The 26,797-nt window shown below is 37.4% G+C and overlaps 4 protein-coding genes across 6 annotated transcripts; 2 read left to right on the top strand and 2 right to left on the bottom strand.

The window, feature by feature from the left end:
* Nucleotides 1–5,336: 5,336 nt before the first annotated feature.
* On the top strand, nt 5,337–9,154 carry BT4 (BTB and TAZ domain protein 4). Its single transcript, XM_021945603.2, has 6 exons — nt 5,337–5,704; nt 6,519–6,798; nt 7,133–7,263; nt 7,600–7,906; nt 8,006–8,319; nt 8,969–9,154. Exons 2-6 carry the CDS (start codon nt 6,538–6,540, stop codon nt 9,081–9,083), a joined length of 1,128 nt encoding a protein of 375 aa, XP_021801295.2. The 5' UTR covers nt 5,337–5,704; nt 6,519–6,537; the 3' UTR covers nt 9,084–9,154.
* Nucleotides 9,155–9,789: 635 nt separating this feature from the next.
* FH6 (formin homolog 6) lies at nt 9,790–14,895 on the bottom strand. Its single transcript, XM_088254212.1, has 4 exons — nt 13,175–14,895; nt 12,861–13,066; nt 11,295–11,536; nt 9,790–11,197 (listed from the first exon to the last, which is right to left on the bottom strand). Exons 1-4 carry the CDS (start codon nt 14,620–14,622, stop codon nt 10,406–10,408), a joined length of 2,688 nt encoding a protein of 895 aa, XP_088110338.1. The 5' UTR covers nt 14,623–14,895; the 3' UTR covers nt 9,790–10,405.
* Nucleotides 14,896–19,898: 5,003 nt separating this feature from the next.
* Nucleotides 19,899–21,980, top strand: LOC110745500 (O-Glycosyl hydrolases family 17 protein). The gene is made up of 3 exons (XM_021945604.2): nt 19,899–20,096; nt 20,255–21,535; nt 21,618–21,980. The coding sequence occupies exons 1-3, from the start codon at nt 20,036–20,038 to the stop codon at nt 21,647–21,649; spliced, it is 1,374 nt and encodes a 457-aa protein (XP_021801296.2). The 5' UTR covers nt 19,899–20,035; the 3' UTR covers nt 21,650–21,980.
* Nucleotides 21,981–22,183: 203 nt separating this feature from the next.
* On the bottom strand, nt 22,184–24,295 carry LOC110745501 (uncharacterized). Of its 3 annotated transcripts, none has more exons than XM_021945605.2 (5): nt 24,128–24,295; nt 23,592–23,782; nt 23,437–23,509; nt 23,206–23,271; nt 22,184–22,567 (listed from the first exon to the last, which is right to left on the bottom strand). In XM_021945605.2, exons 2-5 carry the CDS (start codon nt 23,621–23,623, stop codon nt 22,478–22,480), a joined length of 261 nt encoding a protein of 86 aa, XP_021801297.1. In that variant the 5' UTR covers nt 23,624–23,782; nt 24,128–24,295; the 3' UTR covers nt 22,184–22,477. The 3 variants fall into 3 exon arrangements, with proteins under 3 accessions (XP_021801297.1, XP_021801299.1, XP_021801298.1); XM_021945607.2 differs by having other exon boundaries at nt 23,592–23,720; XM_021945606.2 differs by having other exon boundaries at nt 23,592–23,749; nt 24,128–24,294.
* Between the last annotated feature and the right edge of the window lie 2,502 nt (nt 24,296–26,797).

The following is a 26,797-nucleotide window of genomic DNA, read 5'->3' as shown; positions in this document are numbered from 1 at the left end:
GCTTTGTCCACATCTATTGTTTTATTGATTGGCTTGTTTCCTTCATTTCCACAAGGCTCCATTTATAATGATTGCATGTAGAGTTTACCATAAAACAATATTGTATGTATTCCATACGGAAGTAGGTTGTGATAGCTTTCCTCATTATACAAAATTAATTAGGAAAGCATTTTTAAGTTGATCATAAGTTCAATATTCAAACAGTTTTTTTTCCCTTTCTCTAAAGAATTTAGTAAATATTTTTGTATTTATTCTTAAAATTCATGGAGAAGGTAAATTCTATGAGCGTACGTGCTTGTATTCGTATAAGCACACGAGTTTGAAAGAATGATGGTCCAAACATGATAACAACAATTTTAATAACTTTTAATCTTTGGGGTTTTCTTACTTTTTGTCCCTTTTGTTAAGGATACTTTTAATTAATCACTGATTCTCTCTGGACACTTAGGATTTGATGAACCATTTGCAACTTTATTTGCAAAAGGTTTCTGACTAAACAATTGGGTTTTTTTAGGGTCCTAGCATTATTTAACTTCTAATATATTAAAACTTAAAGGCATTTGTCTATATCAACATTACATGGCTTTCAAATCTAATTTCTATCACTGGAAAAAGAAAAAGAAAATGGTATAACCTTTTAGGGCATTTTTACTTACCAGGAATGGGGAAAACCATGCATCAGAGAATTTTTAGATCAGGGAATCAAAATATTAGAATCGACTATGCCCCTAGTTGATCTCATTCTCGATTTTAAGGGTATTTGATTACGGATTTTAAGGTGAATCCCACATAATTTTTTATTCCTTATGTGTTGTAAACACAAGGAAGTATATGAATTGAAATAATTTCAATACCCATATCTTAGTAAACACAGAAGAATCATAAATTGGAATCATTCCAATAACCATTCTTAATAAGTAACCATTCTTAATTTGTGAATATTCATATGTTTTGTTGCACCTATCTTTACATAAGTAATAAATTTTTTGGTAACAAAATGTCTATAAGTGAAATTAATTATTAGTTAGCTAGGCAACACTAAGTATGGCCAAAAGGCAAAAGCTGAAGTGAGTTATTTTACAAAGTGTAAGGTTATGATGGACATGCATTTCTTTTACAAGGAAAACTGCAGGGTAATCTTAGCTCTAAAGCAAAAATGATAAATGACGCAAGATCCAAAATCTGGTCTGTCAGTAAAATTGGTTAAATGCAACTGATAATTAGATAAGAATATTAATCCAGTCTCACCAAATAAATAGCTCAAATCCTCAATATAAAAACTGAATAGTAATATTTTCCTCCTAGATACCTTACATGTCAAAGTTGCGAGAATATAAATTGGGATTATACATGAGTGCTGCTATTTCCTTACCCATCTTATCTTTCCTTTTATCCACCATGTAAATTTGATGAAAATACAATCCTAGCGCGTGTTTTCTCATGCTCAAAAAGAAGGCATTTGATGAAACAATCACAGAACTTGAGCAAAAAACTGCAATTGAAGCAATGGCCAATGAAAGCTATCAACAACCTATAGCTTGGGCAGGGATGGAGTCAAAATCTCTTCTTCCATTATATGATGGGAAAATCAGAAGCTATTATCTTCAAGATGCAAAGAAAGAGAGTGTTGCTGTCTTTTTTTTTTTTGTCTCTTCAAATTTACGTGGTGAGTGGGAAGATAAGGTAAATAAGAAAATAAAATAAGAGGTGAAAATAGCAGTACACTTATACATACAAATATAATTGCACCGTATCAAATATACTTCATCAACATAATTTGTTAAGTTGTCTCACAAAATAAGATTTCAAAAAAAAAAAAAATGTTTGTCAGACAATTTAACATGTTATATACATTAATTCGTGTTTGAGTATGTAAGTTAAGATTAATAGTAGAATTGAAAGATAAAAGGATATATAACTGTTGAATTGGTGATACAAGACTGAGATTAAAAGTTAAGCAATGCATATGAAGATAAGTAAGTAAAGGAGCATGTTCAAAAAGGTTACATTATCCAATTAATAAATTCCAGCTCTAAGACCAAGTTTTTGACCCTTTTAATTTTCACATCATCATCATCATATACAAAACTTTATCACTTTGAATTGAAACACATATACATATAGAAAATAAAATTTTGGTTTGGGCCACAATTAGAAAAGAGAGTAGAGGGGACTTAAGAAAATAAATAAAGATTGAAGAAGGGCACACGTGAATAAAAATTATAATTGCAGAGGGAGGAGCGTCTTCACGTGTGGAAAAGCTGGACCACTCCAGTCAGTGGTAGCAGCATGAAGAAGAAGAAGACGCTCCTCTGAGGACCTCATCTATCCAAAGTTGCCACCCACTCGTAATACAATATGATCGATAATAATCAAATCAATAATAAATAAATAAAAATATTTATATATATATAATATAATATTACTACTTGCATTTTGCAAGGTGGCTGGCAGCAAACTTGGGTCTTGGTTATAGGGCAGGGCAGGAGGAGGAAGGGAACCTTTGACCCTGCAAAAATCTGCAAGCCCAAGATGGTCAGCAACTAGCTTTGACCGTTTATTGTGTTGCTCTTTGTTGTTGTTTTTCATTGCTTACATATGCAGACAAGGTGGGGAAAATCATGGTTCCAAGACCAGGGTTTTTCACCATCAAATTGCGAGTTCTTTTGTTTCTTTATTATTATTATTCCTTCTTACGTCTAGTAATTCCATACTCCCCTGATCAAAAAGGACGAAATTGCCCTGCAATGCAATGAGTGGAAAACATTTTCATGGTCAAAAGGGACAACCATGTAACCAAGGTTGGTTCTGAGATTTTGAGAGTCCTATGCGAAATTTAAATTGAGATTTTCTCTCTATCATTTGACATGAAAATACTGTATATAGAACAATGAAACTAATGAACACAACTATTTTTCATGAAGACATAGCATAGTTTAATAGTAAAGTATGATAATGCTGTTTGGTTGGTCATGCTGTGCGGTGCACCACTTGCACACTTTTAGGGTTGGCCCCTGCGTGTAGCATCCATCAAACACCATATGATACTTTAGTTAGTAATGCGACGTTTAAGAACGAAAAACTTTATACAAAAAGCTCTAAAGGCCGGTTTTGTTTGCGGATTACATATATAGAAATGAGTATGAGATTTCATCCATATGTGGTAAGCATAAGATTTCGATGCCTGTTACATGAGTACATGATACTCATGAAGGCGGAAGTTGAAGCCATGCCCCTTTGAGTATGCAACTCTCATGCTTGGGATTGCATTTGGTAAAAACTCCATCATGATTTTCGCTCCTTGTATGAGATTGTTGTTGCCTCTTTACACCTTAAAAGAGGGAAATAGCTTTGCATGCCACATGTTATGTTGTCCCTCTCTCCATCTATATGCTTCCTGAGGTATGCAACTTTCACGAAAGTGCTTTTTGCAGTAAGCCTCACCTGCAGGCCCAAAATCATTTTCTCAATGAAACTGCAATATCTGGCTCTGGCCCTCATTAATAAATACATTTCAAGTTTCTTCTCAACAAAGACTCTTCTCCTCCTTGGCGCTCGTTTATTCTCACTTCTTGTTGATATACGAAATCTCTGCTCACAAGTATTGGCACCAAACTTCCAAAATACTTTCCGTTAAGCAAATATGGTAGCTGACGTTTTGGCCAACTTCGGGCATTCGTATCGGAATACAGTCATTTGGTTTACGAATCTTCCTTCTTCTTTTTTTGTAACTTGTAAAGTCAAGTTTGATGTCCATAATATAGGGATCCAACGTGGATCCTCTTTATAATTTTCTTTCATTTTCAGAAAAAAAAAAAAAAAAATCAAGTCCACAAATAGTTCAACAAAAGATTAAAACAAAAAACAATTTAAAATAATATATTATATTTTCAGGAAGCATAGCCCAATGGCAAAGGCTTGAACAAACAATGGAAAAGCCCAACTACAGCTAACCACCGTCCCAAACTATTGGGCCTAAAAATGGGTTCTCAGCCCATATTGGTTTGAGTGTAGTCGTCCAACGGTTTCCCGCGGAGGCCTCTCATAAGTTCATTATTTCAACAATAGCTTGCTAAATTTAAAAACTGTAAACTAAAACATATGTAACAATAAAAAGAAAATTGGAAAGCAAGGACTCGTTTAGAATTGATTCTAGATAGGCAAATAATCACTTCTATAGAGAAACACGTGGAAGTGCTTTTCCCCACAAGTGATTATGACCCTCCTAATCATCTAACAGAGAGAATCAGAATCACATTGGTTGGTTTGTTTTTTTTTATTCCTTCTCTTAGGCTGAACTTATGTTAGGATAGTTTCACTATTGTATTTTCTTTTATGTTATTTGGTATTTGAGTTCTTGCGCTATAGCTTCAATAAGTGGTTGAGTCATTCTATAGTGTGGGTCTTATATATGGTTCTTAGGTGATGTCTTATTTTCTAGCCGTTGGATCAGGCTAACCAATTTGATCCAATAACTAACTAATTTGATCCAACTATTAAGAGATATGGCCTCACTTAAGGGCCATATATAAGGCCCTCACTGTAGAATTCTTGTAAAAGTGTTGAGCCTATTGAGTTGGGCTCATATAATCATGTGAATTAGAGCTTTAATTTGGGTTTAATAGTTATTGGGCTTAGGATAATATATATGGGTTGGGGTTCGAAAAATAGTTTGACTTCCAGAGCCGGTTGCCTCATGGAGCCGATCCTTTTTAAGATGGTCTTTATATGCGGTCTCCTTAGTATTATTCCTTTTTGTAAACGACCAACAAAACAGAGATTATGGTAGAAATTTTATGCAACTAGACCAAATCATCATGATTGTAATTTGTAGTTAACTTCATTTTCTTTCATACCTAACCTATTATGAGGTTTCGAATTTGTAATTGTACACATAAAACTAACGGTGGAAAATGAGACGTGTCCTTGTCGTGTGGTTGATAATGAGGCACGTCTCTATCGTCCACTTTTATTCAATTGCCAAATTGGCATCCATCCCATGCATGCACATATGTTATGACGGAAGACAGATCTTCACCACCAACCAACTAATATATATTTATTTCATGCCAACTTTTTTTTCCCTTCGACAAAATTAAAAAAAATTGTTTGATTTATTAGTACCCAAAAAATCACGAGGAGCTGTATTTATCCAAAATAGTTGAGCAATGCAGATTTTTTTTATGCAAAACAAAACATCTTTGTCTTTCCCCTGTTTTGATAATGACAGTTAAAGCAGTTGGGAACGTTGAAGGGCAAAACGCGGGAGGCGCCTAAAGCAGACTGGAAAAATGCACGGTCCTCCTGACCTGAGGTGTAAGTGATTCAGCAAATGCCCAAAAACGGCCGCGTTTCGGGGAGTCTCTCACCGCCCGATATTTTTGGGGTGCAATGAGGAAGACTGAGCTGACAGTTAGACAAAGAGAGGAAGAGAGAGAGAGAGAGAGAAAGAGGAGGCCCTCCATTCTTATATATAGGAGCTTGGGATGTTGCAGAAATCTCACGTGTCGTGCCCAAGTCCCAGCCTCCCTCTCAACACAGAGGGAGAAAAACAGAGAGTGAGAGGAAGAACACCCAAAGAGGAGGAAAAAATCAAACAAAAGGGCTTGGTTCTTTGGGTGACGCTTCTCAGAGGAAACGACATCGTCGTTGGGAAAGTGATTCTTCCACTGCTCTGCTTCCTAAAATCCATCTTTTCAAAAGGGTATGTGGTATTTTTGTTTTTTGTATTTTCTTTTGTTCTTCTGAGAATTAAATTGAATGACTGGAAAGAAATGGGTTTATGGGTTATTGGGTTGTGATCTTCTTGAGCTCAAAAAAAAAAAAAAAAAAAAAAGAACTTGATGATAATAGGTGGGTTGTTTTGAAATTTTTGAATACAAAAAGAGGAAACTTTGATATTCACTATTGTATTAAAGAAAGTGAGAGAGAGGGTTGTCTTTAGATTGTATATGAATGGTGGTGGCTTCATTATTTTTGTCCACTTGCATAATTAAACTTTTGTTGGATCTATCAGATCCAAGAATTGACTTGCATTAGGCAAGTTGAATTGCCCCTTCTTGGGCACTTGAATATTGTTGTTGATTGTTTGATTGGTTCTTTGCGGCCGGATGTCTTTTCTAGAAGACATCCAAAAGGTCCTGCACTCTCCATTGTATATGGGAGAGATCTTATTGTGCTGTTGGATCTATTTGTATTGTGTTTACTTTTTAGCAAAAGATGATCTGGTTCTTATATGCTTAGTTTCGTGGGTTATGTATTACGTTAGAACCTCAAAACCTTTGATCCACTGGTACCCTTGCTTTCCTCCTTGAAAACAATGCCTTAACTGACCTAATCTCAGAAACAGGCCATTTCTTATGGTAATTCTCTAATACAAAATTGATAAATACTCTCACCAAAAGGGGAAAAAAAGATACCACCTCTGTAAAATAGTTTATAAATATGCAATTAATTATGCATATTGAATCCTTTTGATCTTAGATATATCTCTTAAACTGGTTATCATACTTCTGCAGAACCCGAGCTTAGACACTAATGTGTAAGGTAGACACCATTCATGAGGGATCTGCCCCAGTTTCCAAGGAAGTTTCCCGAACGATTCCTCCATGGCCTGGTCCTGTGACAAACAATTTTCATAAGGGGTTATCAATTGATGGATCACCACAAAGGGGGTACAGCTGTGTTTCTACAGCAACAAAAGATTCATGGGAGCGCCTCTTTGACGAAGGTTATAGAGCAGATGTTTCTGTTAATACTGATGATGGTGGCATTATCTATGCCCATGCTAACATTCTTGTAAGTTTAGTTATTCAACATCGATTAAGATATGTGAAGTGATCTTCTCTAAATTCTGTTGCAGTCCTCCTAGAGCCTTAATTTGATAATAGATGTGTTGTTGGAGAGAAAGGCCAAACTATTCAGGGTTTAATAGATGATTTTGTAAGTCACTTATTTATAAATTGCTTTACCACAAAATGATGTAGTCGTATCATATGAAACTTGTAAACACAGTCAAACTAATTGTAAGTAGACATTGCTTTCCAGATTGACATTGTTGCTTGTCAGTAAGATATGACAATGGAGTTGATATTAGGCATGCTAACATTGTATTTGGATGCTATTCTTACAGGGCATGGCTTCTCCTGCAATGAAAGGCTTGTTGAAGCAATCAAGCCGGTTTCGTCGTCAACGATCAATCTCAATTCTTGGAGTTCCACATGATGCAGTTCGAGTTTTTATTCGATTCTTGTATTCTTCCTGGTAATGATTTTTCCCCCATGGGTGCTTCTCTTTTACTGAATTTCTTGGAGTTAATGTGATGCCTAGGAATTGGCCATTAAGTGAGACTTCATACCTGAACGTAGGAGAGGATGTGAAACTTCATCTTTTAACAGGTTCTAGCTAGTAGCTGAACAATACCAAGACCAATAAAACTTGAACAATACTACTAGAATATTAGAACATTTCTCCATTTTCAAACTAGCAGTGACACTTAATCCATTAAAGGATGTTATTGACACAAGTTTTGAAATTTGTTGCAATTCCAAGTTGGAACAATACTTTGTGTACTGATTGTTACTGGTGTTTCCTGTTTAGTTATGAAAAAAGGGAAATGGAGGAGTTTGTCGTGCACTTGTTAGTGCTTTCTCATGTCTACTTGGTTCCTCAGTTGAAGCAAGAGTGTGAGAAGAAGCTGGAGCATGGCTTGCTTACCAAAGAGAATGTAGTTGACATATTTCAATTGGCATTACTGTGTGATGCCCCTCGACTTAGCCTCATTTGTCACCGTATGATCCTGAAGAACTTTAAAACTGTTTGTACAACTACAGGATGGAAAGTGATGAAGAAGAGTCACCCTGCACTAGAAAAGGAGCTCGTGGAGTCCATGATTGAAGAAGATAATGTAAGGGATCTGATTGGCTTCTTCTTCTGTTTTCTGTATCTTTATGTAGCACCATGGAAAGTCATGCTAAAGTTCATTCATGTTTGAATTCTTTTTCAGAGGCAAAAGGAGAGGATCAAAAAAGTAAATGAGAGGAAAATATATTTGCTATTATATGAGGCAATGGAGGCTCTTGTTCATATATACAAAGATGGTTGTCAAACAATTGGACCATCTGATAAGGACTTTAAAGAGAACCAGGCTCCTTGTAAGTATGTAGCCTGTAAAGGACTGGAATTGCTGGTTCGTCATTTTGCTGGTTGTAAGTTGAGAGTCCCTGGTGGTTGCATTCATTGCAAGAGGATGTGGCAGCTGCTGGAGTTACACTCCCGCCTTTGTGCTAATTCCCATACTTGCAGGGTTCCTTTGTGCAGGTGTGCCTACTAATCTTTCTTTGTTTTTTTTTCCTTTTTATTTCTTTTGATTATGGGGAGGGGGACACAATGGTCGAACTCCTGCCATGGGTGTGAGAGTAAGTGCTCTAATCCCTAGAGCTATAAGCCCCCATCCTTTTCCCATTTAGTTTCAATAACCGTTGCAGACTTGAGGTTAGAGCGTCCAACCCAAAACCAATTGGCAATGGGTGGAAAGGCAACAAGCCCCCTAATGTGCTGTAGGACTTGAGCCAAACACGTAGACAACTTATATTTAGTGACGTGGATCATGTGTGGCTCAGATTTGGGCCTACGTGGATTGTCTGTTTTAGTACCATGTAGAATTAAGAGCATTCAACTCCTCAAACCAGTTGACAATGGGTGGAAAGGTCTAAGACCTTATGTATTGTGTCGCAAAGCTTAAAGTTCCTGACGTGAGATTTTGTACTCTCGACAAATTTAGCTAACAGAGGCATGGAATACACTGCTTTATTGATTTAAGTAGGAGATATCATAGGCCAGTTGTCTATATAGGTTTGATGGTTGACGTTCTGAATGGTTTTGTTTTGTTTTAGACTGCATGCTATGTCTTACTCTTACACTAGGTTCTGAACTTTTTCACTCACTCTGGGAAAAAATTTCATTTCAGGAATTTTAAGGAGAGAATTAAGAAACAGAGTAAGAAAGACGAGATTAGGTGGAAAATGTTGGTGAAGAAGATTTTGACAACAAAGAGAATCGCAGAGTACATTTGTATTGATTAAACCAGTGTTCCTTTGTATCTCAATCTGTAATTTATAACAAGCAAAGAATCACTTCCTGTCTGTTCAAGAAATTCCGGAATCCTAGTTAACTCACAAATATAAAGACTTCAATGTGTATTTTGGTTCTAGAAAAAAAAAAAGGATCATGTTTAGTTTTAAGTATATTTGGGAAAGTAAAAGTTATATCTAAGAACTTAAATCTTGAACAACCATATTTATTAGTCTTTTCAGTCTTGAAAATCAATGTTCTCTCCGAGCATTTTCCATTTATTATAGGTCACTTTTGTAGCTTACCATTCTCCTTGGCAATCAAATGGATAAATATAAGAGCAGCATATTTACAGTCACGAGCTCATCATCAGGGGAAAATCTTGTATATCATAGGAATAATATTGTTTTGTCATCCCTAACCATTTACGTTCCCCATGCGCGATAAAAATGGAACATAAAGCCATCTAAGATTGAAAATTTTGCGCCATTGATTTCTAGATTTATTTGGCTTTCATAAAGCCTAAAGGTGTTTACATTGATGGTTAGTCTTTGTTTGCTTTTCTTAAAGTGGGCTTATGTTTAAGTAGTGATCGAACTTGGGTTGTCCTTAAATATCTGAACTTTGACAATATGTCTCTTCTCCTTGCTCATTTCTTCAAATAGATTTGACATATTATCCAAGTGGGGTAGGGAAAAGAATTAAAGAAGACAACAATGCTGAAGAATAGCTACTTATTGTTGATTTTATAATTTATCAAATAAATGCAGACCCCAACCAACATCATGACCACCGACATCAAAACATTATGCTTCCTTCAAAATGTGTGGGACTCTGGATCTAGATGAAGAAACCTAAGCCTATCTATCGCATATGTGTTGGAGCAGAAAAAACCCAAAACAAAAAACAAAAAATCTAAATATTTGTAACTTTTCTTTTCCTTTTTTCATCTGTTGTACATGTTCTCATTTGATGCCTTTTCTTTTAGTTGGATGATCCTTCCCATAGCATATGCTCTTCTAAATATTATTCAATATTTAACTTGTTGGACTATGCATACCCGATTCTCATACAAAATCTGTTGCTTCCCCTGGGTAACTGGCTGGAACTCTCTCTATGTGGAATGGGATCTTCTTTATATTGGAAGACTTTCAAAAGTGCCTTCCCTTCTGCATTCTTCTACTCCTTTGACGTGCTTGTAACAAACAAAACCAATATACGGGTGCTGTCCTGCTGCTTCTTCAATTGGACGTATCATCGACGGCCGTGGTAGTATCCACCTAATAATTTACGTATCCTCCTAAAAGGTTCATGTGCTTCATATACACAAACTTCACGGTGACAAGCTTTCATCATCTGAACTGTTATCTTGTCTCACATTATACCTGTTGAGAACTGGTAGAGAAGCAGTTGCAGCTATCCGAAATGATCTAGCAGAGCCCACCAATGTTCTATCCTGCATCCTCCCCACTTCCTTGCACACTTGGTCCAAAACGTTTAGAAAATCTCTCACGATCATGAAGATTCTGAAAGGATGGGCTTCCTCCTTTGCTGTATCCCCATGAAAATACTCGGTGACCTCTTTCACCATATATAATGCCTTTCTTTCATCAGCCTTGATCCTAAGAATTTCCTCCTCCGCCTCTTTTAGAAATATCTTCATCGAGTTGAAGAATTTCCCTTGCATATCTGGTTTCTCATATTGTAAAACCAGTTTGACCTTCTCAAGCCCCATTTCAAGCTTCGACACATAGCCACTTAGGACATCCGAGTCCATTCCTGCTGCATTTTTTACGTTGCTGAGGTCTCTGCCCAGCCCTGCCACAATTTGCAATCCTTGTTTTTTGAAATCATCTTCCTTCGTATTGATGGGCATTTTTTTGGCATTCTCATTTGTGGAGTCAACCACTGAACCTTCAGATCTTATAATCTCTTGGACCACAAAATGGAGCAATGTGGTCTTTCCATCTGTTCCCTTTATGTCTACTAGTTTTAATAGTGTATCAAGTTTAAAAGATTTAGCATCACCACGGTTGGTCCCAACATTCATTCGGTTCCCTGTCCTGAGAACAGCTTCGAGGAGTTTAAGGAATAATCGACTGTTCTTTAGTTCTTCGCTTGCTTCCTGAAGAATGGCAAGATCTTGGGTGTGAGTTTTTACGTCAATGTTCATGGAATTAAGTAATCAAGAAAGCAATAATTGTCAATTTCAGAAAAAATACCTCCAGCGTTTGAAAAGACTTCCTCAAGTACTTCACTTCTGTATTAAAGTTAGCTCTGTATAGCATTGCTTCAACTCTCTTAAAGGCAAATGGGATATCAAGCACTGCCTTCAAAAAGCGTTCAGCAGTCCCTAATTTTGAGACGTCACCCTGGTAGTCTCGAAGTTTAATTTCTTCTTCCTTTGTTGGAGCCATCTTTACCAGAGTTTCCAACAGCTCGGCGCCCAAGCCTTCTGGGTTACCTGTTATGTACAAGCACATAATGCACAAGATGCAGCAAATGTAAATAATACCATCGAAACATGGGAGGGGAGAGAGAAAGTTAACAAACTCTTACAGCCTGTAGTAACTGCTATATGTTGACATCACGTAATGGAACTTTCACGGGGTGAATATGCAAGGATAAATGAGAAGAAAAAAAAATTATTTGTTGGATTACTATCCACCTGTGACTCATGCAAAAGGTGACATCTGGATATAGCTTTTATGTGTGCTTGTATAATTGTATTTTGAGTTCTAATGAATAGGAATGTTTCAAAGATTGACCATGTTTATCTGAATGTGATACATAATGGGTTAAGCTGCTTGTACAAATTGAATGTCACACGTCAATCTAAATTCTATGAGGCTATAATTATAAGTAAACCAAGACTCACTCGCACCCAGATACCTTTAAGAAAGCCATTGGTAGCACTACAGGCTAGTTTAAACATCAGTGGCAGTAATTATTGCTTTTGCAGTTAAAATATAGGATAAAACTTCAAAGTATTGAACGCTTTCATCCAACAGGGCAATGTATTCCTGTTGACAAAGATTACACATGGATGCATGAACCTATTGCTTCCAATGCAAAACTCTTAAGACAACAGATTATATCTCACAAGGGAGGTTGTAGGGAATTGAAAAAACTTTGTTGGAAAAATTACTGGTTTATTAAATGTCAACTTCGAGGATAAAAAAAGAATCAGAAGCTGGAGCCCTATGATGATGAATGGTTAATGGTAGGATTTGGAACCAATCAACAGTGAGCCCACTAATGATGCCTGATGCTAGTAACTTGGTCTTATGGCTTTAGGGTATGACTACCCTTTTGCTGCTTTCAAGGATTACTCTTATCCGATCTTATAGGGTAACTTGTTAAACTGCTTTTACTCTTATTCAAGTAACAATAATGCCTTCTTCTCACTTAAACTTTTAACTCCGACTTCTGTTTTTGAAATCCTCCTCCATCTCCTTATTCTCTTTCCCAAAAATTGGCTTAAAATATAGTGCGTACCTCAAAATAATTTGTGTTACTAGAAACTTATTTAATTCATTATTTTGAAATGCTTTAAGAATTCACGATATCCACACAAAATAGAACTTACAATATCTATGAGTTTTATGAGTCAGGAACAATGGAAAGTGAATCTACAGACACATGGTTAGCTGTTCTTGGTAGACATTGCTATGTTTTCAGTAAATTGAGTAAAATATTAACTGAATTTGTTGAAATTTCTTTATCACCAAGGAGAATGAAGGAGCTAATTACTCATCCTAAAAGGGAAAGAAGAAGAAATCACTTACCATCTAAAAGAGAATCAGTGACCTCATCTCTTGCTACATTCAGTGCTCTCAATAGTATAGCTATGTTCTGTGACTTCTTTGGATCCAAAACCCTGTTTTCTTGTTCAACAGGAGGTAGAACTGATCTTCTAATAGGCTCTTTCGCTTTCGGGACCGAATTCGCCGAATTGCAGCCAAAAAGAGTCTCCATCATGTCTTCATTTAATCTACAGAGAAACCAATACATCACCAAAATCAGAATTTGCATACCAGAGCCTAAAAACAACAAAAACTAAACAATATGCAGCAATGCCAACTGAACCGAAACTACTCACTGGAATGAGCTTGATTTCAGCTGGTCCCATACTGTGGCTCGGTCCGAGGTTGCCCGAACCTTATCCCAGTGCAGAGGCTTCAACTTGGGCTTTGCCCCTCCAGCATCATCAGCTTCAAAACTCTCCGAAGACACCAAACTCTCATCAGCAACTGGCTCAGCAGTTTTTCTAGTCCCATTTTCAAAAGACCCTATTGGTATTGATGCATAGGATGATTGTGTCTTTGCTGACATTGCAGAAACCGTTTTAACTCTCTCCGAATCCCCAACTTCCTGCTGTCTCAATATCGGCGGTCGAGACGGTGGAGGTGGCGGCGGAGGTGGAACGGGAGCTCTAGATACCCGTGCTAAATTTGGTGGCGGTGGCGGAGGGGAAGAGAATTTCGGCTTCTTATGAGAATAAGATGGAGCTCTTTGTTGCGCATCGCTGGCTTGCGTCTGAATTGGCATTGGTGGCGGCGGTGGCGGTGGTGGCGGCGGAGGCGGCGGTGGTGGCGGAGCAACCTGGTTCCTTGTGGTAGAAGAAACCGAAAGGCGCGATTTTGGAGAAGTTCTTTTGGAATGGGGAATTGAATTTGCCACATGAATCGGAGCACAATTGGCGCCTCCATTGACACTGCCTTGCCTCGGCGTGTAGTAGCTGTCGTCATAGCTGATAGAAGAGCAGTTCGGCGAATGAAACGCGGTTTCATGGCTCTCTTCGTCGGAAGACGACACGGGAGAAGGCGAGTTGAGGTTCTGGGGAGGCTTGGACAGAGGAGGCAGCGGCTGCAACTCGGGACTCGGCCGATACCGATCCGATCTTTTGACCGAGTTGAGCCTATGGTACGGCGACCGGTTCAATTCGGCTGTTGTGGGTCCACTCACGGCTTCGCTGCTGGTCGTCGACGTACGGCTGGGCTCGACTGTGCCAATGTAGAGGAAGCTGGAGGGTGGGATTCTCGGGTCGTCTGCGAATCTCTGGGAATCGGGTCCTCCGCCATTGACGAGTTTCTCAGACTCGGACGGGTGCTTGACTCGGTGGCGGTAGAGGAAGAAGGCAAGGGCAGAGAGCATGCCGAGAGTGACAATTCCGACGGAGGCGGCAATGGCGACTCTTTTGGTTCCCTTGGTCGGCTGCGATGCTTGTGGGATCGGAACGGTGGTGTTTGACGGTGGCGGAGGGGATTGGGGCTGATCTGGGGTTGACCCAGATGGCAATTCATGGAAGAAAGGCTGGTCGGTTGGAACACTTGAGACATCCGGCGGCGGGGGCGGTGGAATCGGCGGCGACTCGATCTCCGGCGGAGGAGATGAATTGTCTGGAAACAGAGGCTGGTGCAAAATTCGTCTGTGAAATGCAGTGACTGCATGGAGTGGAGTTAGGGAGAGGGAGAGTGATAGAAAAATGGAGAAGAAGAGGGCTGAGTGATGATGACGAAGATGATGATCAGGAGCTCTCAATTTCATGTTGAATTTTAATGGGTGGGTGTTGTTTTCTGGTTTTGCTTTTGTTTCAGAAAAACCCAATTCATCATCTTCTTCTTCTTTCGCTGTTGGGTTTTGTTGTTGGGTTTAGGAATTTGTTTTTGTGTTGTTTTGGTTGGATTGGAAAGACAGAAATTGAAATAGGAGAGAGAAAGAGAGAAAGAGAGAAAATGGAGGAGATGGAGGAGGAGAGAGAAAGGGGGTGAGTTGAGTGAGTGAGTGGGGAAGCTTCCTTTGGCTGCAAGATCTGGGATGCGGATGCCCAAGTAGCCGCTGACCTCAGCAGTAGCCGCATTCCCTTTTTTTATTTTTTTCTTATTGATTTATATTTAAAGAAACTTAACGTGTAAAATATACATAATTATTTTATTACTGGGGTTATTTTAAAATAATAGGTAACCCACATATTATAAAACTAATTCACTTTCTTAACTTAGTTTAGAACTATGTTATGGTCATGTCATGATGCAAATCAAATTCAACTATAATTAAAACAGTATTATTTTTAGCTCTTTAAAATTGAGGAGAAGCTCATCTTCGCAATAAATGGGACTTTGATATTTGTCAAATTCCAAATAAAAGAAGCTAACCCAACTAACAAGCATCAAACTCTCATTGATAGCGAGGAGCCAAGCAAATGAGAGTTGAGAGATGGAGATACAAGATTTTAATTTGCCTCCCGACTCTTAAATCGAAACTTTATCTTACTCTTTAAATCTAAAAACAAATTAATTTTCTAAACATGCGAAAGAGTTTTTTCATCAAGAACCCCCAACACTAGAGGCATGAAGAGTAATAGTTAATTTTAGTTACTAAGTGGCATGAAATCTGAGGATTTCACAGTGATTTTCAAAATAAGAATATTGCCACTTCAGTTGGGATCTCAACATTTCATGCTTACCTACAATATCAAACTATTATTCTTGATTAGGTATTTATTTTACAGTGCGGTGGGGGGGGAGGGGGCTTATTAGGTGTGGTGACTGGTAAGGAACGAATGAGAATCTACTTTGCTGGTTGTTGCAGTCAAATAAATGGACGATGATAACCATGTTGTGCTGATTTAAAAAGGACCACGTTCATGTCTTTTGTTGTCCTTTTATTTTTTTATTTTATTTTTATTTTATAATTGTTATTCACCTTTCGTTGAGGCCGAGGCCCAAGGGGGCAAGGCACAAATTCCATTAATGTTTCCCACTTGGTGCCGTTGGATCCTGAGTCTCCCCTTACTTTTACTACCTTTAAGTCCACAGATCTCCTACAATGCGACTGCAAATGCCACAAAATGTGGTCCATAGAACAACCCCCAAGTGGCACTTTCATGGAATATTGTCTCTTGTTCTAGGTTATTGGTTGATGGGTATTGGTCAACTTAGACACGATCACATTTGGGTTCTCGACAATATAACTATAAGGTTTGTGCGTGCTCTTGCTATAAGTTTTTCTCGGCATTCTATTTTCTTATGTTGAAACTGTGGCCGGTGTAGATCATATCAACACTCGAATTCATGGATAGATAGAGGGATATTTCAATATATAATTTTGATGTCAATGGCCGTCACTATTTTTGGTTAGTAGACAAGTAACTTTATTAGGGTTTATTTGATTTAAATTTGACTTAATTCGGGATTTTAAAGGCTAATTAGAGTTCAATGACCTTCTTGCTCTTTCTTTCTTTCAATTCCGGATCAATACTAGTGGAAATCAAACATTTTTCCTCTTTTGAAGGTTGATATCGAGTAAATCTCAAAGAAATCACAATAATTGTGCTGATTTTCCCACTCTCTGTTTGTCCACTTATACTCATTTTTGTTTTTTTAATTCTTTCTTACTATAACATACAATTTCCAATAATGAAGTGTAAGTGAAAGTATACAATTTACAACAAACAGAGAACATAAATGAACAAAAGAGGAATGGGAAAATCAACGCCCGGTCAAGAAATATAAAAAAATACAAAGCAATAAATTATTTCACCTCACTACATATCTTAAGAGAAGAATATATCTTGCGTATAGACAGATATTGTAATCATTTATATTCTAGAGGGTGTACAAAATTTGAAGCAAACTTGAGCACTTATGGTTATTCTAATTTAGGGTTTGGGAGATGAGGCTAAAATGTCATTTTGGGACAAAGCGAAATGGGCTAAGTTAACGTTTTGTTGGTTTGTGCTTTCTTAGTTTCTTTCTCTGATAGATTGATCCACCGACCCTATCTTTGTATGCGTCTCTCTTTTATTGTGGGGGGAGGGGGGGAGACATGCACACGCCCAAGAGCATATGCTTTATTACTTTACATCTTTTGTCCCTTTTTCTTTTCTAGTGGTATTTATTTTTAGGACAATGTTCATATGAGACCAGTAAGTAAGTAGCGGTTGTTGAATTAAAAATAAAATAAAATAAAACTTTCTTGTAAGTTCCTTGTCAATGTTCATACGTCCTAATCTCTAACAGTGCTTTAGAATTTCTCAACTCCCTTCTTCTGTCTTGTTGTTTCTTGGACATGATCCTTGGACACACTTTTAATGTAAATGATTGATTTAAGATTTAAGGTTATGGATTGCATGTGCTTAAATAATATTTTTAATTTCACCAAAAAAAAAAAAATATATTTTTAATATTTGACAAGCTACACCATTTATATGCCGACGTGGATTCAACGGTTTAGATTAATGTATTCTCCACAAAACATGACAGATAATATGTTTAGGATGCTTAAAAATCTATCTTTTCTCCCAATATTCTTTTCAACTCTCTCACACTAGGTGAGTTACTACATCATCTAATAAAAATAGAAAAAAATTACATCGCTTCTTACATGTAATGAATTATTTTTGCTTACGAGTAAATAACATTTTGACATTCGACACGTATCCATAAACTTTTGTTTTTCTACTCCCTGTAATATATCTTTTGATAAAGAAAGAACATGATCCTCCAACAAGTGAAAACGCACAAGATGTCACCATCTCAGAGCATATGAATGTTTTGGGGATGGTAGATTTTGATTCGGACAGAGTGTAAACAGATACAATAAGAAAGAAAGAGGCCAAAGGGACAGTTCTTAATTATATTTTTATGTTTGCAAAACAGGCCAAATTTACCAATTGATTGGCTCTTTCAGTTGCTATGAGATCCTATTGACCGACAATTCTACTTGGTGTTTGAGTTTATCTGTCTTAAAAATTAGTCTTTAGCCATAGTTTATTGTTAATAGTTAATCATGGAACCTCTAATGACACCCTTTAAATCATTGAAAAGGTTTACTGTAGTCTTTTTATTTATTTTATTTATTTATATATATATATAATTATTTTATAATTCTTTATTATAAAAATTATATTGTCGTTGTGACAGCATTACCAAACAAAAGAAATCAATAATTAGAGGCAGAGAATGTGGTGGAGGCAAGCAAAGTAGTGTGGATTTCTTTGGCACTTGGGTCCTACAGTGTGTGTTGGAAGCAAAATATTAAGCTTGTGGTTATGGACTTAATTTAATAATAATAATAATAATCATAAACAAGAGCATTTCCAAGAAGGAATTAGAATATTCTTTAAACAAATACAACGTTACTAATTAAGGATTAAGGGCAAGCGAAAAGCCCTATCCTCCTACCTAGGGTTTAAAAATGAGGCAGTAGAGTGAGTGTAGAGGGTTCTAATCTGATAGGCCAAGTCAAGGATCTAGCTTTGCTTCATGTCCATGCAATCAGAAGATTAAAGGTGAATTGGCAGAGAGGCAATAATTTCCCATTAACAACAAAACAAAACACCAAACGTTAATCATTAAGGAAAGTCTAAACACACACGTCAAGTCTGTCCCAATATCATCTTTCGTTTTTTTGTATTTTTAGGTGCGCATTATTACCTTGATGATTTAGGTCACAACCCTAATGATTTTCCTTGCGGGGTCCGGAATTATATCAGGTACAATAGTTTCTGCAATTTGCACCACATAATCTGTGGTCTTATTTTTTAACTCCAAAGAAGAGCTAGAGGTCCAAAACCCAGTTTCGTTTGGCCCATACCCATGACCCAAGTTTCTTTTTTACGACCCAAGTCCTATTTTAACAGAGGCCCAAACTTTTTTTTAATTAAAATTTTAATAAAAAGAAAAAGAAATAGTTATTTGAATAATTGAATCAAACCTAGAACCTCATCTCATATGCGAAGGATGAGCCACAGCATCTTCGACACTTGGGGAATAGCTCTAAATAAATGGTTCCCCGAGAAACCATAAAGGCTTGGATGGCTATTGACTTTTGGTTGCGCACATTGTGTACAAGGTGGTGGTAGAGGTAGGTAGGCACACAAAATCACTTTATTTCAAAGTCATTTTTCGTTAACGACAGTGACCAAAAATGCACTTTACTCTATGATTAGCTATCTAAATCGTAGATTAAATTTTACATTCACACCCTTTAAACACCACCATATTGCAATCTTCTTATTTTGACAGTGATCAGCTATGTTATCTTGTTTAATTCAAAATCAACTCTTGGTCTCTCTTTTTTTTTTGGCAAAGTGAAAAAAGAGAGAGAATAAAACAGGTTTCCTCTCCTCCCCTTGTCTCTATCGTCTGATATTTGCTTGGCCCCCAAGCTGTCAGTTCACTTTTCAAGCGGGTCCCAGATATCCAATACTTTTTTGTCCTTTACTGTTGGGCCCCACTGGACCTGTGCCTTTCTTATGCCTAGTGGTCCCACTGACCTTACAAAGAAAACGGCCACTCTTGACTCGTGACTGCAAAGGAATTCCAATGTCCAAAAATGCTGGGCCGTTTGCATTCAGTCTAATTAACATTTTCTCTATTTGGTCACAAGTCTTTTGTGGGAGAAAAACTTATCTACACGGGGAAAAATTTCAAGTCAATTATGCATTGTCATACGTTCAAATTTTTCAACACAAAGAATGCGTGTGCAATTCTTCTCCTCTTCTTTGTTCAAGCAAAACAGAGAACTACTAATGCTGCACAGTGGAGAGAGACATCTCTGTTGGTCTTGGATTCCTGGGCTTTGTCACTATTCACACTCCCCACACCACCTTTTTTTCTTCTTCCACGCGTCCCAATGGAAGGACAAAAAGGCCCCTCCTATGTAATTTTGGTTCTGCTTCGTTCCTACTTCCCTAGGCAATGTATTGGTATTGGATACTCTGCTGCTCGACAGCTTCTTGCCATTTTTTTGTTTTGCTTTTTATGCTTTTTATTGGACAGGTTGGTCTTTCTCTAAAAGATACCACTTTTTCTTTGTTCTAGTTTTTACCACTAGAACAAGTCATGTAGGGGAAAACTCAAGTCTTTCACTACACACATATACACAGAGAGAGAGAGCGAGAGAGAGAGAGAGAGTTCAAGGCACTGCTCACAGATTCTTCGTCTCTGCAACACCAATGCTGAAGATGGTGTGGTTCATCTTTCACCTTCTTTTCCTCTTTGCTTTGGGTGTAACTGGTAAGCAAAGCTTCAACCAGTTCAAATAAATGTCCCATTTTTTTTGTTAATGTCAAAGTTGTTACTTGTCACTGCCATTTGGGGTGTTCTTTCTCTTTCTCTTCTTCTTTTGCTGTCCTACAACAAAGGCCTCATTCTTGGTTTTTATTTCTCTGCAGGTGAAGGGGAAGAATCTGTTCAACTCATCAACCTCTATGACACAGTCCCTGGGGTACTTCAAGAATCAATTCACTCCGGCCGTCCTCTAGCTGTTTCTGTAAATGCCGGAGAGATCACTGAGATATCAAGCTCAGTTTTAATGGCTGAAAGTTTTCTCAGAACCCATGTTCTGGCTCACTACCCTGCCACTCCCATAACCACCATTGTCGTCGGCAACACTGTTCTGTGCCTGAAAGAGCAAGAGCACAACTTGGGTTTGGTCCTACCAGCACTCAAGAACATTTATCACTCTCTTACAAGGTGGGGTCTTGAGAAAGATATCAAAGTCTCAGCTGCTTTCTCTTCCAGCTGTTTAAACCAAAACTCTGGTTTCTATAGAGAGGATGTAGCTGAGAAATTTGTAAGGCCTCTGCTAGAGTTTCTCCGAGGTACAAACACAACCTACTCTGTGAACCCACCTCCAAAGTTCTCACCTTTACCTGATGAAACCATGAAGTTGGTGTCTTTTCACTCAGAATCCCTTAAAAAGCTTGGATTTTTGGACCTCACCAAGATCAATGTCATACTCAGCAACCCAGAAGAGAGAAAACCCTGGAGCAGAAAGCTCTCTTCTTTCATGGATTCCAGACCTGTAGACCCATTTCCAGCAAGACCAACCCCACTACCAAAAATCTCTGAACCCCCACTTCACTCTTCTATTGGTTTCTCTGTTCCTGCCAATGTAGCCAAGAAACCTCATCCCCCACAACCCCAAATAGTCTCTCCACCACTCCAAGTGTCTTCCCCACAACCCCAAATAGCCTCACCACCATCACCACAAATGCCTTCCCCAAAAGCCCAAGTAGCCTCACCACCATCACCAAAAATGCCTTCCCCAGAAACCCAAATAGCCTCTCCACCCTCAATGTCTTTCTCTTCAGCCCCAGAAAACCCTCCTTTTGCTGATCAAGCCCCTCCACCTTCTCCTTTCACATTGCCCCCATGTAACCCAAGACATGATGCAGGGGCCCCAGCCCCTCAAGTGGGAGTGGTGCATAACAAGCTGTGGTGTGTGGCTAAGCCTACTGTTCCTGCAGACACTCTGCAGGCGGCGATGGACTATGCTTGCGGAGATGGTGGTGCCGATTGCAATGCGATTATGCCGGATGGCAACTGTTACAGTCCTGATTCTGTTGTAGCCCATGCCTCCTATGCCTTCAATAGCTACTGGCAGAAGAACAAGAGGAATGGAGGGACTTGCAGTTTTGGTGGGACTGCCATGTTAATCAACAACGACCCAAGTAAGACTTTTCCTTGTTGAATGGTTTGTGATTTTCCTCTTTTGCAAGCTTGCTTATATGGAGGATTGTTTTTTAATTGCAGGTTATCTTCAGTGTCGTTTTGTTCTCACATGAATGCATTAGGAGGGGCAACTCACTCAGACTGTTGGCTGCTTTTCCACGATAGGACTTGAATTTTAGGAAATCTGATTCTAAGGTGACCTTGTAATTTTGTAACCCTTGGATTTTGATACTAGTTTAGCAGTCTGGATTTGAAGAAAAATTATTTAGTTCACAGTAGTCATCTGGTATCTATGCACAATTTAGCAGTCTGGATTTGAAGAAAAATTATTTAGTTCACAGTAGTCATCTGGTCTCTATGCACAATAGGCAGACTCTTTTGACTTGTAATCCTTGATATGTAACCCTCTTCTTGCTATAATCAGAGATGCAGCTTATGTGTTCATTGTTAGAAGCACTAACAGAACCTAATCACTGATATGGTTTGACCACTTCTGAAATTATTGAGGTGATCAACCAAGGATAAACCAAAGCATACTAAGAAGCTGGAAGAGCTTAATGAAAACTTATGTGGCACAACAAAAAAAAAATCAATTATAAGGTCACTGATGCTGCTATAAGTGGGCCTGACAAATTGAACAAAATTGGTGCAGCAGAAAAAAAAAAGGAAGAGATTATATTTATCATTAGGGATTTTATCAATCATTAGTCTCTAAGACAATTGATTTAAGCAAGAGAGTGTACAATGTGCACTGTACAGATACAGAAACCAGAATCATCTGAGCGTGATGTAAATTTTTGGATCTTGAACCCTCAATGTGGGATCTGACTCGTCCCATTCGCTCTCCACGACAATTTGATCAATCAAAACTTTGCTTAAGTAGTAAAGGGAGGTGCGGCATATTTACAGTCACCTGGGAATGTGAAAACAGAACTTGCAAGTCATCTGCATTCTTCATTGTTAGTAGTAGTGACTATTGCAGTGGAGTTTCCAATTTCACCATCATCTGAAACTTTACTGGGATCTTCATTCTGCAAAAATGCACAGAGATCAGACAAACCAACAGGCAAAAAAGAAATGCATAAATCAAAGTAACTGCCAAGACTAAAACAACAGCATTCACTTACTCAAGGAAGAGGTAAAACAGGCAAAAAGCAACTTGAACCTTACATGCTGACTAAACAACAAACTATGTGTTCAAATACCAAAAGCAAAAATAAACAAAAAGAACTACTGGTTTTTCTCCACCACAATTGCAATCACGAATTTGTCAGAGGTTGATTATACACCACAAGGTTGCCGCTAGCCAGACATCAAAGGTTGCTGATATATTTGGTTTATATCAGTTATTTCTGAGTCCCTAAAATTTTATTGCGTTCCTCTTTGATATGTAAGAAATCCACTCAAAATCAAAATGTGACCACTCTCCAAGCAACACTGTGTAACTACAGGCTATCACCAGCATTGCCAACCATTACGAATTTCAAAAATAATTTATGGATATGCTCATGATATCCCTTTTACAGCCTTACTATTGGTTCCCTTATGAAGAGAGTAAAATAAAATAGATGAACAATTCAGAAAATTCAGAAAATTTAAAATAGTTGGTCCAAATCCAGGCAATCATGTAAACGAAACCACGAAAAGATAGAACTGAGAAAGAACTGACCTTTTTAACTTTACCATGAGCTGACATGATCTCATAGAACTTGCGCATCAGCATTTCTTCTTCTACCTGCAAATTGTACATCTAGAATCTTCAGTACCACAGTATATCAATACCATCTAGCATCTGCAGATTGTACATCATACTTTCCCATCTGAACATACGTGCATATTTTAATTTTAATTTTAGACTCAGCACATGATCATAAAACTAACTGAGGAATTAAGGGACTACCTTCAACTGATGCAATTCTTCAGACATTGATATTTTGGCTTCCTTAAGGAGCTCACTTTGCTTCTCCAAATGCCTATATACAGAAAATAAAACAAACAAAATTACAAAAACATGTAACTAATATTGATACAAAAAAATCAATTGAAAAGACTTACTTCAATATCTCTCCTGTGTATCTAGGGTCCATTAGAGTTAATAATCTGAAATCCTAGGCGCTAATCTGAGCTTCGGATGAAGATTGTGATTCAGGCTCCTTTTGGTACGTCGGTCTCAACTGGGTTATACTATTGAACAGAAGTACTTTAGTGCAGTCCTGTAAACACCAATTAAGCAAAGAAAGAAAAACCTGAAACAGATTCAAACGAAAAGCAAAGTAAAAAGCAATGTTCGAAAAATCGCTAGGCGGTAGGAGCTGCGCATATCAAAATTTGCAAAAACAAAACATGAGCTTTCGTTCAAAGTATTATGATTTGAACGAAAAAGAAAGAAAAAGAAAAATATGGGAACTGCACATATCATCAAACTGTTTCCATTGAAAGAGAAAACGAAGGAAACTCAGAATTTGCACCGACGAAAAAAATTACAAGTTTGTACGGAAACATCCATATCAGAATTTGCACAACAAAATAAAAAAAATATTATACAAATTAATCATGTAAAATGGAAAATTTCCATGAAATCTGAAACTCACCAGCAGATGGCACCAATGCAACTCAACGGCGGCTCAAGAGGGTCGACGGCGACGCGGGGAACTCAACGACTGCGCAATTTCATCAGAATTAGTCGGAGAGGCCGCTTTGACGGTTGAGAGGGTTTTTGGCTTGCAAACTCAAAGCCTTTCTTTTTTGGACTGAAAAAGGGCCTCTTTTAACTCTTTACGGCTTCCAAATGCTTGGGCCCAAAACAAAAAGAAGGCTTATAAATGCACCCAACAATTTAATCAAACTACACCGATCACCAAATTTTACTTCCAAAATTTTACTTAGGACTCGTTTGGTACGTCGGACAGTACTGACTAATTTATGTCGAATAGTATTAATTTATTTCGGAGAGTTCTAATTGTTTATCCATAATATTATAAGGCGTTTGATGTTGTTCCGGATAAATAGTCTGACTAAGTTCTAATGTGTTTGGAGCTCTGTTGGATAACATCAGATCATACTATTTTTTAAAAAAAAATCTTTAATAATTTAAGTGGAAATTGAAAATTCAAATAACACTAATTTTTTTTGTAAGATTCATATCACAATTGTTTTTTTTTTTTGGGGCCAAATTATTGACAAATCATTTTAGCCATTAGATACATCCAACAGCTGCCTAATACTAAAACAAGAAACCTCTCTCTCGATTCTCTCTTCCCTCTATCTACTTCCTTCGTTGTCTTCCTCGCCATGCCACCACATCATTGATGCAAAACCTCCCAAGTGAAATTTGGAATATGGGATTTTGATCAAAAAATTAATATATAAACAATCTGGAATCTGGCTGAGCTTTGAATTGAAAGCCAATTATATTGACCCATCAATTTAAAAATTAAAATAGGATTGAGAACCAAACTTGTTTGGTTGAGCTTTGAATCGAGACAACATAAATGGAAAAGAATGAATTTCAACACTAAGCAAAGCTGCAAACTTGGGTGTCGAAATTCAAACAAAAAAACCACCACACACAAATTATTGATTTGTGTTTTCCACAAACAATCACCAAATAGCCTCTGAAGAAGATGAAGAGTGAAGAGGAGAAGCATATTGGAGAGAGTATGAGAGAGAGATGGATACCTAGAGAACAATGAAGAGAATAACCATTAGAGAAGGTAGCATAGAAGAACCCTAGGAAGAAGAAGATAAAAATAGTGTCTGATTTTTCACATGAAATGTGTGTTCTTTTTTTCCTAGCCTTATAATTAAGCATGTATTATCTAAACCGTGGTGTGTGTGTTGTATTAGTTAGTCAGGTATGGAGAATGTTAAAAGCCAAAACTGTTTAAAATAGTTAGGTAATTACATAATACAAGTTGACACCAAATAATTGACATGGACTATTTACTTATATCTAGAATTTAATACGGTGTACTAAACGAGCCCTAGGTGTACTAAAAATAGTATTATGTAATGCTCCCCTTATCACATTTGTATATCACATTCTCATATCACCTTATATGGCAGATAAGCTCATCGATTAAAATTAATTTAATATTTTCTTTTATTTTATGATTTATTGACACTTTTTAATTGATGTAGCTATACACCTTATCTACAAGGGAGATGTCAAATATCAAATATTAAATTTGAATTCGTAGGCTTATGTGATAATTTGACATATAATAGAGTTTTGCATTCCACCCGACATGTCAAATTAAAATATTACTTTTTGCTCACCACTTTAACCCAAGGTGTACCATCATCACCCTTCTCAACACTTGACATGTGTCCATGAGCATACCAATGGTTCCACAAATACAAAGCAAAAAGTTATGGCTGGGCTCATAGACATGTGTCAAGTGTTGAGAAGGATGATGATGACACACCTTGAATTAAAATTGTGAGAAAAAATATTTCCATTGGATTATTACTTTTTAGGCACATTAATTGAAAAATTATAATAAAATAATAAAATAACATCACAAAGTCAAACAACCAAAAATAATAGCATGAGAGACAAATGTTATATTCTACAGAGGATATAACATGGTTGGAGTGAGTTTCAACTATTTTTTCTACATGCTAAAAATGTCAAGTTGGAGAGGGAGATTCTTTTTTTTTTTAAAGTACAAGTGATAGTCTAAATTACACGGACAAGAATCTCACACACACGTGCACAACTAAGATATCATGGGATTCGAACCTGAGTCCTTTAATATGCAAGTTAAGGCTGTTTTCCATTGGGACAGAATGATGATCTTAAGTCAACTATTTATCATGTTTTAGATCAAGATTCAATTAATGCTTGGGTAATTCAAATTACAGAGACGAGACCAATAGGTTTTGCAATTCTGTACTTTAATAAGAGAACAAAACCATGTTCATGTTCTTGGTTAGTACTTTGGCACTCGACAAAAGCTATAAAGCTAAAAATGAAAGCCTAACTTTCAGGACTTGGACCACACCTGCAAAAGTTCAGCAGCACAGAGTGCTTTAACGCTTAATTAAGGTTATTTGATGTAAAGCAACTAAGTAACCAATAATAATAAAAGAATCATGTTGTATTTTCCTCATGGGTTGCTTCAAACTTCAATAGGAGAGCTGCAAATATTCTATTCAAGAATTTTCCCATACAGATTCCATTTGTATTCTTTTCACTTTTCCTTTATTACATTCTCTACGCGCATGCTTTCAGCACATAACAAAAGCCTAGCTGGGCC

The sequence above is a fragment of the Prunus avium genome, chromosome 6 (genome assembly GCF_965620075.1).
Source record: "Prunus avium chromosome 6, drPruAviu1.hap1.1, whole genome shotgun sequence".
In the NCBI taxonomy this organism is placed as follows: Eukaryota; Viridiplantae; Streptophyta; class Magnoliopsida; order Rosales; family Rosaceae; genus Prunus; species Prunus avium.
The sequence above is the reverse complement of the archived record's forward strand: the minus strand, read 5'-3'. Positions and strand labels throughout refer to the sequence as shown.

Coding starts and splice junctions, on each gene's coding strand:
- BT4 (XM_021945603.2), top strand. CDS start 6,538: ATGTGTAAGGTAGACACCATTCATGAGGGATCTGCCCCAGTTTCCAAG. Junction 6,799..7,132: donor ATGCCCATGCTAACATTCTT/GTAAGTTTAGTT, acceptor CTATTCTTACAG/GGCATGGCTTCTCCTGCAAT. Junction 7,907..8,005: donor CCATGATTGAAGAAGATAAT/GTAAGGGATCTG, acceptor ATTCTTTTTCAG/AGGCAAAAGGAGAGGATCAA.
- FH6 (XM_088254212.1), bottom strand. CDS start 14,622: ATGAAATTGAGAGCTCCTGATCATCATCTTCGTCATCATCACTCAGCC. Junction 13,067..13,174: donor CTGAAATCAAGCTCATTCCA/GTGAGTAGTTTC, acceptor GTTTCTCTGTAG/ATTAAATGAAGACATGATGG. Junction 11,198..11,294: donor AGTCTTTTCAAACGCTGGAG/GTATTTTTTCTG, acceptor GCCATTCTTCAG/GAAGCAAGCGAAGAACTAAA.
- LOC110745500 (XM_021945604.2), top strand. CDS start 20,036: ATGCTGAAGATGGTGTGGTTCATCTTTCACCTTCTTTTCCTCTTTGCT. Junction 20,097..20,254: donor CTTTGCTTTGGGTGTAACTG/GTAAGCAAAGCT, acceptor ATTTCTCTGCAG/GTGAAGGGGAAGAATCTGTT. Junction 21,536..21,617: donor GTTAATCAACAACGACCCAA/GTAAGACTTTTC, acceptor TTTTAATTGCAG/GTTATCTTCAGTGTCGTTTT.
- LOC110745501 (XM_021945605.2), bottom strand. CDS start 23,623: ATGGACCCTAGATACACAGGAGAGATATTGAA. Junction 23,272..23,436: donor AAGAATTGCATCAGTTGAAG/GTAGTCCCTTAA, acceptor TACAATTTGCAG/GTAGAAGAAGAAATGCTGAT. Junction 22,568..23,205: donor CTCATGGTAAAGTTAAAAAG/GTCAGTTCTTTC, acceptor GCATTTTTGCAG/AATGAAGATCCCAGTAAAGT.